Genomic DNA, 17,525 nt, shown 5'->3' with positions numbered 1-17,525 from the left:
TATTTTCCCATAAAGACCAATAAGAACCTTGCTCCGACCCTTATTTGATATATTTTCCTTTCAATGTTGGTTGATGAACTATCACTTCTTATTAAGATGTTTCTCCTGTTCAAATTGAATCTTTGTCAAATTTGATGATATCCCTAACTTTTATCTACTGTGGAATCAAAAGCAGAACCACTACCCAGCATAGCACATATCCTGGTTTCCAATGTGAGGTCAACATATCTTTAAAGTATAAAGGCTGATTTAGTTCAGTCACTTTTTTTGTCTATTGTACAATGTCTCTCAATAGTTGCCATTTCTTTCTCATTAGCATGTAGAACATTTAAAGCTAATAAGGCATTATGTAATATATATCTGAAGCTCTTTATTACCACTATGTTTATTAAAATTATTTTAAAATGTGATTAGATCTTTTATAATCACTCATCCTGTGACATACCTATAATATGCTTTATATTGTAATATGCAAAACACTGCTTCATTTTACTAGAGAAATATGCTTTAGCATTATCAGCCTTAATTTGTACAGTTATTCCAATGATAGTCATGACTTCAACCTGTTCTTAACTCAAGCTAGTTTTCCTAGGAAATCCTGAATACATATCTATGGTATGGTATATATTTTAATTTCTCAAATTCTGCAAAATGAAACAGATCCATTTCCAAATTTCATTTCTTTGCTTACCTATAGGGCTACTTACCTTCTGCAGGAAATGTAGTTCGATTACTCAAGAAACAAGTAGCACTTTTTTTTTTACAATTTCCTTTGCTTGTTGGCAAGTGATGGAAAAATCCTTTTTTAACCTTTGCTATTGACATGGGGTTTTTGTGAAATTCTGAGGCCTACAGCAAATTTCCTACTAATAACTGATCAATTTTCACCATTACCTTCTGCTAGAAGACCTGGCAGGCCCATATGGGATCTGATGGGGGATACACATATACATATTGGATGATTCCTATTCCTGACTACTTCCTAGAATTGTATAAATAAGAAAGTTAATTCTGAATCATAATAAACTCAGCAGTTTTCATGGGTAAAACAATTCTTTCTGCATATTCAGAGTCAGCAACTATATTGAAAGGTTCTGTAAAATCCATTAATATATGAGAATGGCATATAATTCTTACTTTTGCAATGAATCAAAAGGGCTTTCAGTCACTTTATTTAAATTTCTAACTTATAACCTGCCTTTTCTGATTTGCTTATATCCGTATAGAACATAGGGTTTCAGAAATTGGTGTTCCCCATACCATGTGAGGAAGGACCCAGTTGGTTCTTTTTATGAATTGAATTTTTGTAGAAGTATTTTATATCCTGTTACTAATAGAATTTGATGTTTGTACTTTTAAAGCAATTTGTAATTCCCAACAAGGCATAACTTTTTTAATTCCTTTAAACATTCTGTCTAAAGTATCTACACTATAATGAACTAATAAGACATCATCCATATGAAAATTACACAAATTATTTACAATGACTATCAAGCAAAATATTTACATGAGGAGGGGCTACTCAAAATTCCTTGTGGGAGAATCTTCCATTTATATCTCTTAACAGGCTGCTAATTGTTATAAGTAGGCACCAAGAAGGCAAAATTTCCATATACTTTCATTGTAGAGATACACTGAAAAAATCTTTTAAATCAATAACTATAATAGATCATCCTTTAGTGTCAAATAGATATTTTGGTCCCATTAAGATAGATGATCTCTTCTCTAAGTCAGATCTCTCCCAAATACACTCTAAGCTATGGAAGTTTAATCAAGATTTTTCCATCTTTATTTCGTATATATAGATGTAGATATATATAATCAATCAGCTCTACACATTTGTACAGATTTTATGTTTAGAGCCATTCTGCATCTAGTCTATGAAATTCTACACAACTCTCATTTATCCTGTTCAGGGTCAGTTGTAGATCCTGAGAAGGAACCTTGCTGTTCATATTGGGATGCAGCAAAGAAAAGAATGGAGGAAGACCTACTGAGACAACTTGATGAACTGTTCTAGAATGAAAGAACAACTGTGCCATCAGAGATATTGAGTAGAACAACTTGTGGGAAATATCTGAGGGATCATGCTGTCTTTCGATCTCAACAAACAAAGAACATATGCAACTGTACCATTCTTGATTGGGAAGGCATAGTATCATTGTTATCCATTTTAATGACCCAGCCTTTCCTGACTTTAGACAGGGGTTTCAGACAGTTAGATAGGGACTCCAGACTCATTTTTCACATTGTTAGTTACAATGTTAAAGGTCTTTAGTAAAATATGAGATATTGAGAGTCAAGACAAAAACTACAAGGATAAAATGAATACACATAATATTCCCATCATGGCTATAAATTTTGTATTCCCTGCATAGTTCATGAAATTCTATAACTCTATATAAAAGATACCTAATTTAGTCAAAAGGAGACTAGCATATTCTCAAAATGAGTGATGCTTTCCTACTATCAACAAGTTTAGCCAGTGTATAAGATTTTCTGGAGTAGGGTATAGTGTTAAATTGAAAATCTAATTGAAGGAAGAATGTCTCATTTTCTTTGAAAATGGGATAAACTGATACAAGGAAATCCTACTCACTTAAAATGTGGAAGAGGACAAAATTATCTGACTTGATTCCTAGAATATGGAAAGACAAAGAAGGAACAAATTTCTTCCTATGAAGGCTAATTGAACACTAGAAAATTTAGGATGCAATATTCTTTATATTTATGGCTGGGACTTGAGTAACCTATAATATGAAAGTAATCAAAGTTGCATTTCTTTCCAACATGAGAACCATTTTTTTCTTTGTGAGCTACCTGTTCTGGTTCAAAGTTCTGGTCTGTAATGCATTCCATACGTATTTATGGAGGTTCTCAAACAACTTATATTTTGTTACATGATAAATGAATGACCCAGAGGCTGATATTGTGGTCCAAGGGATAAACTGAAGATCAGAAATGCAAAGCATCTGGTCACTAGCTCTTATTCTTCCTCAGAATGTAAGGCGTTCTGGACTCCACCAAACTTCAGACTTCAATGTCTTCTAAACCTGAATGTGGCTAGAGAATGAATACCTGATAATGACTACTGAAGACCCTGTTCCTATCTTTTGTACACCTCTAGTATGAACCCAGGTGCTGAGGTCATCTTTGTGTAAGCTGTTTCTTTTAGGACTGAATCCATCTTGTATAGACCTGGGTGGCCTTGGACTAATAGAGATCCATCTATCTCTTAATCCTGAATCCTAGGATTCAAGGAGTTTACAACTTTCTCCTAGCTTCTGGCTTTTGGAATTAAAGGTGTGTACCAACACTGCCTGATCTCTATTGCTTGAAACTGATTTGGTTTCTGAATACTCAGGCAAGTTTTAATAAATCATACCTAATATACCACCAGATACTTTGCTCCTGCTTATACTGTATAGTACATACATATCATTTTGATCATTCATTTCTGGCTCCATCATGTTATTGATTCTTTTCCTGGGTAGTACTTTTGTAAGATGGGATGCAATTAAGTATACTACCCGCTTCTCCTACAACTTTTCCCATATCTGTCACAAATATGCTACTCTCCACTTCATATTTTTAATAACCCACTGAGTTTATTTAATGATGCTAACAGATGCTTTGATGTTTGACCATTCAGGGGATCATTGACTACTGCCAGTCTTAAAATTGAATTAGAATAAAATATGTTATCACACATGATTTTCATTTGTATCATCCCAAGTTGTAGCAAACAACTGAGGTCCCATATCATAATAAAATTTCCATTCATTCAGCAAATGTGCACATACATTTCTCCCATAATTATTTATTAGGGAACACAATCATAACACATAATTTCTACTGGAAATCTGACATTAAAAGTTAATTTGTAAAATACAGAACCATTTCCCTTTTATTATTCTCTTCAAATGCAAGCAGAAAAATGAAAGAAACCAGCATTACAGGTGTAGAAATGACTGACAACAAAATTTGATTTGTGAGAATTAGGATCTATATCAAGTTTCAGAATTCTAATATGTATTTTTTTCATTTATAATGAGAATATATTATATATTTTGACCAAAATTTAAACAATGAAAACTTTCAGTGTTGCTTTGTGGACCAGTTTGATCAAAGAAAGAAGTCAGAAAATTTAATGAGCATTTTGAATTTTAAAACGCACATTCCAGGACTTCTGAAAAGAATTTCCCTCAGGTCTTAACAAAATGACGAAGCACTTTGGGGCAAAGATGCAAAGAAGCAGCCCTGCACTGGAGGCCAATATACAGAAGACCTCCACAGCCACCATTGCCTTCCCCTTGGTGCTGTGGTAGACAGGAAGAAAGGTTACCCAGACACTACAGAATACCAGCATGCTGAATGTCAGATATTTGGCTTCATTGAATGTGTCAGGCAGATTCCTGGCCAAGAAAGCTACAGTGAAACTTCCTATAGCAATGGATCCTAAGTATCCCAAGACAATATAGAAGGCAGTAATTGAACCTTTGTTACAGATAATCAAAATATGGCCTTTTTCAACATGTACATCAGCATCAACAAATGGAGGATATGTGCCAAGCCAGATTCCACAAATAGTCAGTTGAATGATGGTGCAAATTGGAATGATGAAATTAGGAGCCCTTGACAAAAGCAACCACCTCAACCTTCTACTTGGATTAGTAACTTTGAAGGCCAGTACTACTGTAACTGTCTTGGCCAAGACAGTAGAAGCAGCCACAGTAAATACAGTTGCAAATATGGTCTGCTGCATGATGCATGTGGCCATAACAGGATGACCAATGAAGAGCAAGGAACACAGAAAACAAAAGATAAGGGCCATAAGTAGAACATAGCTGAGAGTTCTGTTATTGGCCTTGACAGTGGGTGTGTCTTTGTGCTTCAGAAACACACAAAGTATAAGAACTGTCAGAGCAAAGAAGCACAGAGCCAAGCAGGCAAGAGACATCCCCAAAGGGTCTTCATAACCCAGGAATGCTATAATCTTTTTGAGGCAGTATGTTCTTCCAGGGTCGGCATATTGATCATCTGGACACTTTACACACTGATCCATGTCTGGTACAGGAAGAAAATTAAAACCAGACTTAATACTTCTTGATTATTCACCAGACATATTATATGAATTCATCAGAAATTCTTTGTCAATTTGGCCTTTTGTGATACAAGGAAAGTTAAATTTGATTTTTGTTTAAGAATGTATAACAGCTTCAAAATATATTATCTTTATTCACAATTATGTGATTTTGCTGCTTATATATATCTTACATATTCATGATGTTTTTAGTAACTTGACAGAAAATGATAGTCTATGACAGAATATTTATGATTGTACAATAAAGTACACTAGTGACAGGAATTCATGGAAGGACATATTTATTCTTAACAATTCTATAAATTCTGAATTTCACAAACTTATAAACAACTTGTTCCATTTACATATTTTCACCTTTCAGTCTCAAGTCTAAATCCACATACTAATGTCTTCATGTAACTTCTTGTATACGCAAAAATTGGGACTGTGTAAATAGTGTCCAGAAAATCAGAGGCTGATTGAACCACTTACCATCTAAATTCTCTACATGTTAAAATCATCACTTTTACTATTAGGTTTTGGTGTATGAATTCTGGTTAGAAACTGTACCTAACAGTTTTGCTAATTTTTATAGTATTTGATTTCCATTGCTCCCAAGAAATATGTTTACAAACCTCTACAATATACAAGAATGTAATTAGATCCATGTAAATTGGTCTATTTGATAAATAATTTATATTTGCATTAAAAAGACTTACAGATGACAGCCAAAATTCAAAATTAGAGTCTTCCTCAAAATATAAAGCCAAGATGAGTTCATCAACTAAATAATAATTTGTATATAAGACTCCATTCTATTCTAAAGATCAGGTACTTCTAACTCACTCACAGAGGGAGGAGAACTTTATCACCTTTAGTTAGAATAAGGTAAAAAAGACTAATTAGTACTTATTACTATTACCTAATTGACTTATTTACTGATTTACTTAAAGCACTGCTTCTACCGCATGTTTGTCAAGTATGATTGCACTGGATACCTGAAACAGAATGACCTGCAGAAACAGCTGAAACAATGAATGAGTCGTTATCCTTAACATCCTGTTGACTGTCACATAAACTTCTGTAAAATCTTGTTTGCTTTCTCACTCCACCTTGTAATTTTAGAGTATAAAATGATAAGTAAACAGGACTGGGGATCAAAGCCTTTCACACGTTTTCTTGTCCATCAGTAACATCTCCTCTCTTCTATTTTCAATGGTATCATTGTGCTTAGTGCAGAAAGATTTCCCCAATAGCATCTTCTGTAGGCACATTCATATGGACTTTGAAAATGATGAATGCTACTCACCTTCAATGCCTCTGAGCTTACCACGAGTAAATAAATGTTTCTTTTACTTTTTATGTTCTTAGATAGGTTTGTAATTACAATAAAATGTTCCTAACTTGTAAAATAATAATAAACATAGTTTTAATAATTTTGAAAAAATAAAAATATCTATTGAAAAATAGTATGAAATAGATGTTTTCCATCTTGTAAGGACATAGACATGACAAAATGCAGGATAGATGAAGGAATTTCCTCCCACTCATATTGTGCAATTTAAAACAATATCTTCAAATTGTCTCAGTTGTCAGTACACAATAGATCAAAATTAAAAGCAGTGATATTATTTATTCCATTTGGAGATACACATTCCTTTGTAATTATTCATGTACTCTCATAGTTTTCTAAGCAGTGATATCTAAACTTTTGGACAAAAATAGTCAAACATTTTTATTTTTCTAATAATTTTATAGTTATGATTTGTTATGAAATGTTTGGTTTCAAGCATTAAAAATACAAATGGCAACAAGTAAATTTTAAGTTTTTGCTACACTATCATTGCTATCAATTACTTAAAACTTAATATATTAAAAATATTGATGTACTAAACTCATTTTCCATATAGTCATTCATACAGTTTTGTCCCCTTATTCACTTGGTACTTTACAAAATATGCTGAACATTTAAATGTTTTTTCTCTGAACTCTATATGTATCTCCATAGTTCTCACATTTAAATTATGCTTAATAAAAATATGTTGATTTGAAGATTAAATAAAATTATAAGTTGATTATTTAACTTGTGTATCTTCATACAAAAGAAATTACATCATTCAATAACCTGATGTACTACCAATAGCATCTTTATCAGAAGTTGCACAAAACCCTTTTCACAATGAAAATATCCCTAACTATGCAATGTGAAAAGTTTATGTTCATACTTCTCAAACTTTCTATAAATTTCTGATTTAGAATCCTATCATGACTTGCAAACTCATGTGTGAAATGTAATATACATGAAAATGCAACCTACAAAGTGACAGCATGATCTACCATAGGTCACACTATAAAACACATGCTTCTCAAACAGAGGTCAGCATTCTGAGTACCTACAACTTGTCACAACTTGCAGTTCACTGGATACATCACAAAATGCAGCTCACATATGTTAAGGAGGATGAGAAATAGATGTATTATATAATGCTGTATTACATAGTACTGGATCCCAGGTTGCAAGATAAATGCTGTGGTGATGTTTCATGTTCTAAATCAGTTTCCACAATAAACTTTTATGTGAAGTGTTTGAGAACAATGTAGTACAGGACAAAAGAGTGTGCTATTTAAAGGGGCAGACTTATTGATTCATATAATTACATGATGAGTTTTTTTTTGGTTTTTTACGAGACAGGTTTTCTCTATATTGTTTTCAAGGCTGTTGGTTCAGCCCAGCCTCGAACACACAGAGATCTGCCTGCCTCTGCCTCCTGAGTGCTGGGATTAAAGGCATGCGCCACCACCGCCAGCTACATGATGAGTTTTAACATCATTTAGTCTAAGACCTCACAGAGAACTATGTTGATATGACAGAAAATAGTCTAATTAAATTTTGGTGAATTATATACTTACCTGTCATGTTGGAAATTTCATTCTCTGGGCAGGGTATACAATCAAAACAGCAGACAGTCTTTTCCTGCTGAGGGGATTTTCTGAATCCTGGATTGCAAGGCACACTGCACCTTGAAGTTGTTGGATTCTGAGGAAAATCACAAACAGATTACAAAGAAAAATTTTACCTACTTGATTATAGTAATAGTGACTTACAAAATGGTGCTATTGTAAAACATCCTTTACCAGCAGTGCATTAAATTAAGAAGTAACACTTTATTTCATTTTGTGGTTACATAATATAGAAGCATAGAGATGTATATAATGTGAAACTTATGCGTATATGTATGTGTTTATAAATATATCGTCTACATATATTCATCTCTCTGTCATTCTGTCTCTCTTGACTCTCTGTCTTGCTCTCCCTCTCTCTCTCTCTCTCACACACACACACATTTATATATATAATATATAGTATGCTACTGAAAAACATCTGAAAGCAAGTCTAGGAATGCATGAAATTATTGAATAAATTTAAATGCTGTATTCTGTGATGATGGTCAAGTCTATCTTGAGATTTTGGGGAATTATGTTGCATGCAGACCTATAAAAATAAGTCCAGTGCACCTGTCTAATATTGGTGTTCCACTTTCTCACTTCTTCAGACATACTCAATTGTCGGCCATGTGGTAAATATTGGGAAAACGTGCCTATTTTCACCTTAAGACCGAGTTTTGGCAAAAAATCCATAGTGTGGTGAATGTCATACTCTGTATTCAAGTTCGCTTTCTGATTCAGGTTCACTTGGTCTCCAGCAGGATTTATAAACTGAATGTTTTTCAGGAAAGGGACCATCTGAAACATTTATTATTTTAGTTTCAACTATGCCTACAGATTAGGAAAGAAAATGTGAAGTTTAGATTGCCTTTAATTTTCATTCATTTGTTGTAATAATATGACTTGATTACAAGTCCTCTGATAGTAAAGGAAAAAAATTCATTGTAGATTTTTAGTCATACATAAATCATATTATTACTACATTATTAATTTATTTACATGTATTTAAAATATCATTATAATTTGGAAAAATCAATTTCTCACTGAAGTTAATTCTGTAAGATATAAACAACTGAAGATATGCCTAAAATTATTATCTACCCCATTTCCTGTTTAAAATGAATCACATAGGAAATAGAGGTCACCAATAGATTAAAAATTATGGTCAAATTAATGCTTTTATTTGGGACCTCTTCACAAGACTGATCACCCATTTTCGTCACTTAAAAGACCAATCAACCTCCTGTTGCCTATAAGAATTTCAAAAGAAAGCATTAAGTTTTGTATCAAATATTAAAAATATGAGATGCATATGTAGTGGAAATATTATAGGAACTGGTATCAGCTTATATTATAACAATGTTTTAGTGTTGACTTGTCTAAAATTTACTGAACAATAAAGTTACATGACAGATAGTGAAAGAGTACAATAATTGATGTATTGGAAAAAAGATTTTAGTGTACATGGATAGAACCTAGAGTGTTCATTAAGAAAATTATAACTATAGCACTATGTGACATACAATTGAATACATATTACCTGCCAAGAGTCAAATTCCAGTCCTTTTCCATCATTACTTTGCCAGGTATGTACTTGTTGCAGAAGCATCTGATGGAGTGCATGGGCCACAGCATACACAGCATTATGTAGGTCATAACTAGTACCACTCGAAGAAATTTCAAAATGGTGATCGAATAACCAGTTTAATATTGTTTTGGTTGAACAATTCTTCAGATTCTTACAATTGAATGATGACAAAGAACAATTAAAATACATCCACCATAATCTAGCAAGAGATATATCATTACTATAGTTGGTAGGGTGTGCTGTCTGGATAAATGTTTTAAAACCAGGTAATTCAGAATAGTGATGTGTAAAAGTGAGAGTCCCATAGAAGGAGTTAAGGAGGAATTTTCCATTGTGTATGATCATATCCCACTGTGCAGTAGTGACCCAAATTCTCTGAATGTTTACTAAATTCCATAGTCTAAAGTTCACTTGTAGGTAAGAGTCTTTATCTCCATAAATGATAACAACTTTTGCTGATGACATCATGATCTGGTTATAATATGTATCTGCATTTTTCAGGAACACTGCATCATTATTTGTAATGATACTCACAAAGGCTAAACACACACGGTTCTTTTGCATTTCTCTTCTTAATTCCAAGAGAAACTGAAGTCCTAGGTCATCATCTGAAACGATCGCTCCCACCCAGTTCCAGCTGAAGTGGACTACCAATGACACCATGGCCAAGGCCAGAGATGTATCCTTACGAGCGATCTGGTGCAGATATGGAAATTGTTCTCGGCTGCTCAGGAGAGGATGAAAAGGCCCATAGTAAAGCTGAAGGCCGTAGAACAAAAGAAATAACTTAAAGGAGGTAGAATACATAATGCTCAATCTAAACCTAAGTACATTAAGCAAAACCCGTGAGTGTTAGGAAGTATGAACTATTTGTTTCATTATTAAAATCATATCTAATGTTTTTGTATATTATAAAGTGCAGAAAAACTAATTGTGCTAGTAAATCACTTAAAAATTTCTGCAGTTATTCTGGTCTGTTTATGCCTCTAAAATGTCTCAATATTTATGCTTTGAATTCTGTGCATCAAAATAGACATAAAACATTTCTTCCTTTCAATCTGAATTATTATTTGAAAAAAACAGAATGAAAGTTGCCAATGTTTTGTACATTTAGCTTCCCCATATTTACCTCTGGTCTTTTGGAGATGTATAGGAGTGGCCCAAGTATGGCAGATGGTAACCACATTGGTCCTGTAAGTACAATTAAGTATCTTCTCTGGTTTATGCAGTAGTAGTTAGGAATTAGTTCATCTCTTTTTGAGGTTAAACTGTTTATTCTCCAGTCATTTAGTAGGCTACATTCGACTTTAGCTAGCAGTGAAATGTTGGGTAGAATATGTGAGTTTAGGTTGATTTCTTTAAGGGCAAAATAAAGAGACAAAATCAAGTGGATATTCTTAGTTGTCAACCTGGAAATAGAGCCAAGAGATGATTAGAGATTAGACTCCAAGCTTGACAATATTGAATAACACTAATATTGTTTATGAATAATTATTGTTTTCTTGACCCATTGCTATGGTTATACAAGTTATTTCAGTATGGTATATGAGAATGTGAGATATTTTTTCCTCAATATATGTTTTTATTTAAATTAGAAACATGAATGCTTCACGTCAATTCCACCTCCCTCTCCCAGCCCTCCTCCCTTGTCCCTTCACCAGTCCCCATCCAGGCCCCCTACCCAATCCCCAAATTCTCCAGGAAGTGTGAGGCCCTCCTTGGTGGGATCTCCAGAGTCTGTCATTTCATCCAGGGAAGTACCTAGGCCCTTCCCCATGTGTCCTGGATGAGAGAGCATCCATTTATGTAGAATGAGCTCCCAAAGTTCATTTGTACTCCATGGTAAACACTGATCTACTATTCAAGCACCAGAGATTTCTGAGTCCTCCTCACTGAACCTACATTCATGGAGTCTCAATGTGTTCAAGAGCAACCCCTCATCTGGTCAGCTGTCTTTGTGCGTTTCGCTGGATTATGGGTAGGTATCTATCCTAATATTTTGACTTTCATACAGTTTCATTCCTTTGTGTGCAAGCTTGTTTTTTTTTTTGGTTTTTCGAGACAGGGTTTCTCTGTATTGTTTTGGAGGCTATTGGTCCAGCCCAGCCTCAAACTCACAGAGATCTGCCTGCCTCTGCCTCCCGAGTGCTGGGATTAAAGGCGTGCGCCACCATCACCTGGCTGTGTGCAAGTTTGTTAAGAAGTATGTTGCCAGTTTCTGGAAACAAAAAAAGAAATGCAATGGGCAGAGTAACCATCCTGAGCCAGTACAATTGGGTGTAAGTTCATAGTTTAAATATTTATGGACTCTGATAAATATATGAGCTCAGATTTAAGATCATTGAGAGCACATTGATTGTAAAAGGAGCTGTTATGTATTAATGCTTCAGTTTTCAATGAAGATTGATTTGTGTGACAAAAAAGAAAAAATAAAGAATATCAAGTCAGAAAAAAAAGAAGTATGTTGCCAATGAAGGCTAACCTACTCATTATTTTGGAATTCTAATAATTAGCATTCATGAAAAATAAAGGGGTGTAATCTCTTAGAGAGAATCAGCCATGGCCTAGGACATTGTTTATTTATAAGCACACTGAATGGGTAGCCAAATTTATATGCCTATGTCACCAGCTCTGAGAAAGCTTGTGGAGTAAGAAGCAATGCAAATTAAGATAATTGTTTTTATTCTTTCTCTCCATTTTATACACATTTGTCCTCTTTCTTTTCTATTGATGCTGTTTAATCTTTAGTGATATGCTATAACAGGAATTTTATGAGGAATGAGCCCTCTTCTATTCTCATGAGCACTAAAGGTTGCTAATAATGCATTTCATTCTTATTCACTCATCTGGGCATCATAGGCTTGACCCTGATTCCTGTTTCTTCAGTCTGGTTTGTAAAAAAGTTGTTTCTTCTTTAATCACATAACATTAATTTCCATGTATTTATTCAATGCATTTTAACATGACACAAATTATTTGATATAGTCTTGTTCCATCTGACAATCCATCTAAATAATCTGTATCACTTGACTGTTCTTATGTTTCAGCTTTCCCCTCCTCTCATGTAATATTTTAAGGCTTTTTGGCCATGTGGCACATTAAAATACATTAGCTCACATTGTTGCTGTGCATTCAGAGTCAAATAGACACAAAAATAAACATGCTCTATAATTTTGTTCTTCTCATCTTTGAATAGTATGATTCTCCAGTGTCCTATTCCTTTATTTATTCAATGTTTCTGTCTTATTAAAAATAACCAAACCTCCACTGCTTTCTAGTGCCATGTCATTCTGTATTAGATTTTATTGCTGTATGTTGTCTCCAGTTTTAATTTGACTACTCCAGCTAAACCAGTGGTAATACTGTTGTGTGACGCTAATATCTAAATTTATGTAGAACTTTGTCTTCCAAGTAAAATTTTATAATTTGTGTTTATTCTTCATATAGAGTCTTGCATTCAGTTTTCAAGAAATGTTATTATTCATTCATTTTGTATTTAATGGTTTCTATATCAAATCTTTGATTTTTTAGTGGCTTATATAGTTTTTAAAAATCTTTTTTGGGTGACATCATCAATATTTCCATATTTTCTTGTTCCTTGACTTTCCTGTTCTGGGTTTTCATTCTAACCTGTGGAAGAGATGGAGTTTATTTCCTTTTTAATGCACCATATTGTCTTCTGCTCCAAAGCAGAAAAAGGACATGACATTTTCTAATTTTAAGGCACAGTTAATTAAGCTTCAAATTTTAGTGGCTGTCATTTGTTTATAAGATTATGAAAATATTTTAGTTTCAGGATATCTACTAGTCATCACTAATAGAATAATCCCAATTTATTTTAACTTGCATTACCTTTCTGTACATATTCCTTGCTTCATTCAAAGTCACAAATTTCCTGTGCACTGGAAATCCAATATGTATAAATATCAGAAAGAAAGTAGATACAAATCTCCCTTCATGCACAAGGAAATAACTAAAAATGAATCAATAATAGAAATGCTACAAGAGGAAGACTCAGTTAAGTTTTCTGTAAACCTGTGGCCCATGGTGGGTCAAAAATGGCCCAATTGGTTCTACAATATACAAAAGAATATTAGTAGAACAAATTAGACTTGATGGGTCAAATAATCTGATTTTCAGGAAGTGAGCAAATGTCACCAAAACACAATAGGCAAAACTCTCAAAGAACTAATAAAAATGCACCTAAGCAAATAAGCTTCAAACAGAACTAATATATATAGCTTCACATTTTCAGAATTTTGACTTGACTGGAACATAATTAGCTTCTTTCCTTGATTGCAGTATACATCTATGTGGGAGGGAGTCATGGCCAAAGCATTGACACTATGTTTTAAGTGGATGAGAAAATATCAGGAAAGTTTGGGATTTCACAATTGCAATAGAACATAAACACTGAGTAATTTAAACACCCTATAAAATATACCACATATAATTATCACTAAAATTAAACTCTATTGATCAGTGCACAAGCATTTCTGTAGCCTTTGAAGTGAACCTATAGGAATTCTTAAAATACAGAAAAATAAAATAACTATAATAATCTCCCCCTTTCAATATATCAACAAACCACACATTCTAGTGAACAACTGAAGTCACAAGGCAAAGCCTTTTCTCAGTTACAGAAATAATGATTAGGTTAGTCATCAGAGGAGCAGTCATATGCAAATTGTAATCTGTTACAGGACACAGTAAGTAAGGCTAATTCAATTCATAAGTGTAGTGACCTGGGCAGAACCTAGATAAAGCAACAATCCTGAAGGATCTCATTTGTGAAAACCTGTGGATGCAGAATATTGGTCCAGTATATTTAATGAATTCCTCAGCTCAAACTAAATCAAATTCGTATCGTATGTTTCCTTCACATAATCTGATTTGTCACAAAGCAAATTTCTGATATTCTACCTGGTCTGTGAAGAACATGCAATGACTATGATTCTCACATGTCTACTTCTTCAGGTGCCCTGTGACTGCACAATATGTTCAGCAGGAAGAATCCACCAAAATACTACGATATTTTGTTCTCCAAAAGTTTCACATACCATAGGCAAACATGTTTATCACAAACAATAGCTAAGGAACATTTTCTTCAGTGCTCAAGTAAAATGACATTTAACTATCTGGCCAATTGCATTTGCAAATGAAAAAATATAATAAAACAGAGAGTATGTGAAAGTGTGATTTATGTAGTGGTAGACTTTTAAACAGACTGGATAAACACAGTAATTCCAAAATTAGGATGAATGGGAAACTTTTTTTAAAATTAAACGTGAAAGAAATATGGTTCTCTGACAAAGTTTTAAAATATCATAAAAACATTATGTGTGAGTACTTGGCCAGAATAATATGTCTTCATAATTACAAATTATAAATAATGTCTCCATTTGAAATGATAAGTAGATATACACAGGTACATATATGTATATATATATATATTTAGTTGAACTAAATCACTTATAATATAGTCACATTTTAGAAAGTCATATTTTAATCCTTTTAATATAAAATATTATCCTACTCAATTTGATAGAAATACATCTAGGTAGTATGTGCTCCAATACTTTATTTCTATAATATCAAACTCATCAACTTTTTATTATGGTAGTAATCATAACAGAAATATAATAAGAAAATATTTATACACCTGTGTAGGTATGAACTGAAACATTTCACAGATTTATAAACATGTTTTATGATACTTTATATGACATATGTATACTTCATAAAGAATTGGACACAATAATCCCATTTTTGAATGAATGAGCATTTATATGTAGGAAAACTAAAGAAATTATCAGTACCACACTGTTATTTTGTATATCTGTGGCATTTATGGATAAAATTATTCTACTAGTCATAACAAAAGAGATAATATCTCTGGTGTATGTTGAACAGTTAATTGGTAAAATCTAAATACCAGTAAATAGAAGAATCGCAAATGCTATTAGCTCAACTTACATGAAGATGGTTTATTTGTAACTTCTAGAAATCTAGAGCTCTGTGGGTATATATCAAAACATTGTGATGAAGATTTTTCTCATTCAAACTCTACTAAATCCCCCCTCAGAAATTTCCTGTATTTGTCTGATATTTGGACTTCTGAAACACCTACTTCATTTTCCATTGCATTGTGAGAATTTTTTTCTCAGTTTAATCAATATATGATATCACTTAGCATCATTCTTCATTCTCTACCATTTCTGTGTCCCATTTTAGTGCAAGTTTTTTTATTTTTATCCATCCTTGAAAATTTCTCTCATTTACTTTATAGTGCCATATATTCATCTACTTCTTGTATTAATTTGTTTGTCTTTATCCATATGCTACTAGTAAATGAATAAAATTTTTGCTTCAAATGATAAAACTTAATGGTGTTATTCTTCACAGATGGTGCAATGCCCTATCTTGAATGGGTTTCATTATCAGATATTTAGATTATTGTAACAATTTGAATAGGATGTGCTGGAAACATTGCAGAGTTGCACAAATTAAATATCAAACCCAACACACCTTATTAATAAATAAAAATTATGATCAAACATAAACATATAAACTAGAGTGTTCTGTGCAAACATTCCCACAACATTTAGACACACTTTTGATAGTTATGAAAAAAGCGAAAGAGAAGTAATTGTGAATTTAGTGCCAGAGATTAAAGAGTCAGTACATAAAATATCAAATAAATAGTAGGAAATGCAAGCATATTTGTAAAAGTAGTAGTCCTTTTTCAAATGCTGTCAGGTACTAGAGGTAACAGGTTTCATTCTAGTATATGCTAAGGGAAACATATCATTACATGTAGTGACAGACACTCTTCTAAAAAGTGTACAAGAATCCTTTTGGAATTATATAAATGGCTGCTACATATATTTACAACATAGAACTTTGAAAAATACCTGGCATTGTCAACAAAAAAACCAAACATGTGGCTATAGATGTGTTCAACTGGAACAAAATTTAACAGAAAGTATTATATTGTCAAAGTGAGTGAACCTTCTTTTTCTGTACATGATTACAGTGTTACTAGTCCAACAGCAAAACAGATATGAAATGACAAAACAAACTATAAAAATGCAGTATTCTCTTAAGAAATGTACTCATGAAGCTGGGTAGAAAAGTTAAAGGTCTCTCTTCATGGAAATTGGACATTCCATGCTGAATGAAAGAAACACTAGCAAACTGCTGAAAGAAAATATTAGTCAGCTTCTTGTATGAAAAATGTAACTCTGAAAAGATGAATCAGATACACTTAAACTGTGAGAAATGGAGAAGAAACCAACAGTGAAACAGAATAAATTTTAATTATGTAATAGGTAGTGAGGGAGGGCAAAGCAGACAGAAGATATGGATTATTAGGGTCAACCTATGTATATCTCTATTATTTATTACTTACATTGATTATCAATTAAGAACAAATAAATGGAAATTTACTTACCGCTTATCTAGATTCCCACTGAAGTATTCATTCTTCACATTACCAAGCTTTGTATAAATAGAAAAAAAACAATCAATATCTTTATCCCCTTCCCAAGTTTTATTGGTTTTTAATCTCCAAAAGCACCTGGGTTCAACTGAACTGCTGAAAAGAATGTGGAGCTTCAGGGTCAAGAAGACAACCATGAAGGAGACCATCTTTATCATCTCACCTAGACGAAAGGTTGGTTAAAATTGCAGCAAGCACAGTTACACAGAACCCAATTAGTCAAGAATGCCTGTACACATATATGTGTCTCTTTTTATTACTGTAGTCACAAATGAAAGCACTTAGGTTTCCCAATACTTTTCCTCCCAACTTGTTCTCTGGGGAACTCTTAAGCATTATCAGGCCTTGGGCTCTGCATCTGAGTTCTCATGTCCAGGTGCAAGCAACACTTGGTAATTTTGTTTAAG

The 17,525-nt window shown here is 33.2% G+C and overlaps 1 protein-coding gene across 1 annotated transcript; it reads right to left on the bottom strand.

Moving 5' to 3' along the window:
* Positions 1 to 4,147: 4,147 nt before the first annotated feature.
* On the bottom strand, positions 4,148 to 17,276 carry LOC121134143 (vomeronasal type-2 receptor 116-like). Its single transcript, XM_040731873.1, has 6 exons — positions 17,071 to 17,276; positions 10,747 to 11,026; positions 9,570 to 10,376; positions 8,600 to 8,827; positions 7,994 to 8,120; positions 4,148 to 5,067 (listed from the first exon to the last, which is right to left on the bottom strand). Exons 1-6 carry the CDS (start codon positions 17,274 to 17,276, stop codon positions 4,148 to 4,150), a joined length of 2,568 nt encoding a protein of 855 aa, XP_040587807.1.
* Between the last annotated feature and the right edge of the window lie 249 nt (positions 17,277 to 17,525).

Source organism: Mesocricetus auratus, unplaced genomic scaffold, assembly GCF_017639785.1.
Source record: "Mesocricetus auratus isolate SY011 unplaced genomic scaffold, BCM_Maur_2.0 Super-Scaffold_4256, whole genome shotgun sequence".
In the NCBI taxonomy this organism is placed as follows: domain Eukaryota; kingdom Metazoa; phylum Chordata; class Mammalia; order Rodentia; family Cricetidae; genus Mesocricetus; species Mesocricetus auratus.
Note: the sequence above shows the minus strand (reverse complement) of the source record. Positions and strands in the feature narration are given on the sequence as shown.

Bases quoted from the DNA above. Each gene is read 5' to 3' on its own strand.
- LOC121134143 (XM_040731873.1), bottom strand. From the start codon at position 17,276: ATGATAAAGATGGTCTCCTTCATGGTTGTCTTCTTGACCCTGAAGCTC. The intron at 8,828-9,569 runs GTAATATGTATT...TAAATGTTTCAG, and splicing joins TGGAATTTGACTCTTGGCAG to ATGGTCCCTTTCCTGAAAAA. The intron at 5,068-7,993 runs GTAAGTATATAA...TTCCTGTACCAG, and splicing joins TGAAATTTCCAACATGACAG to ACATGGATCAGTGTGTAAAG.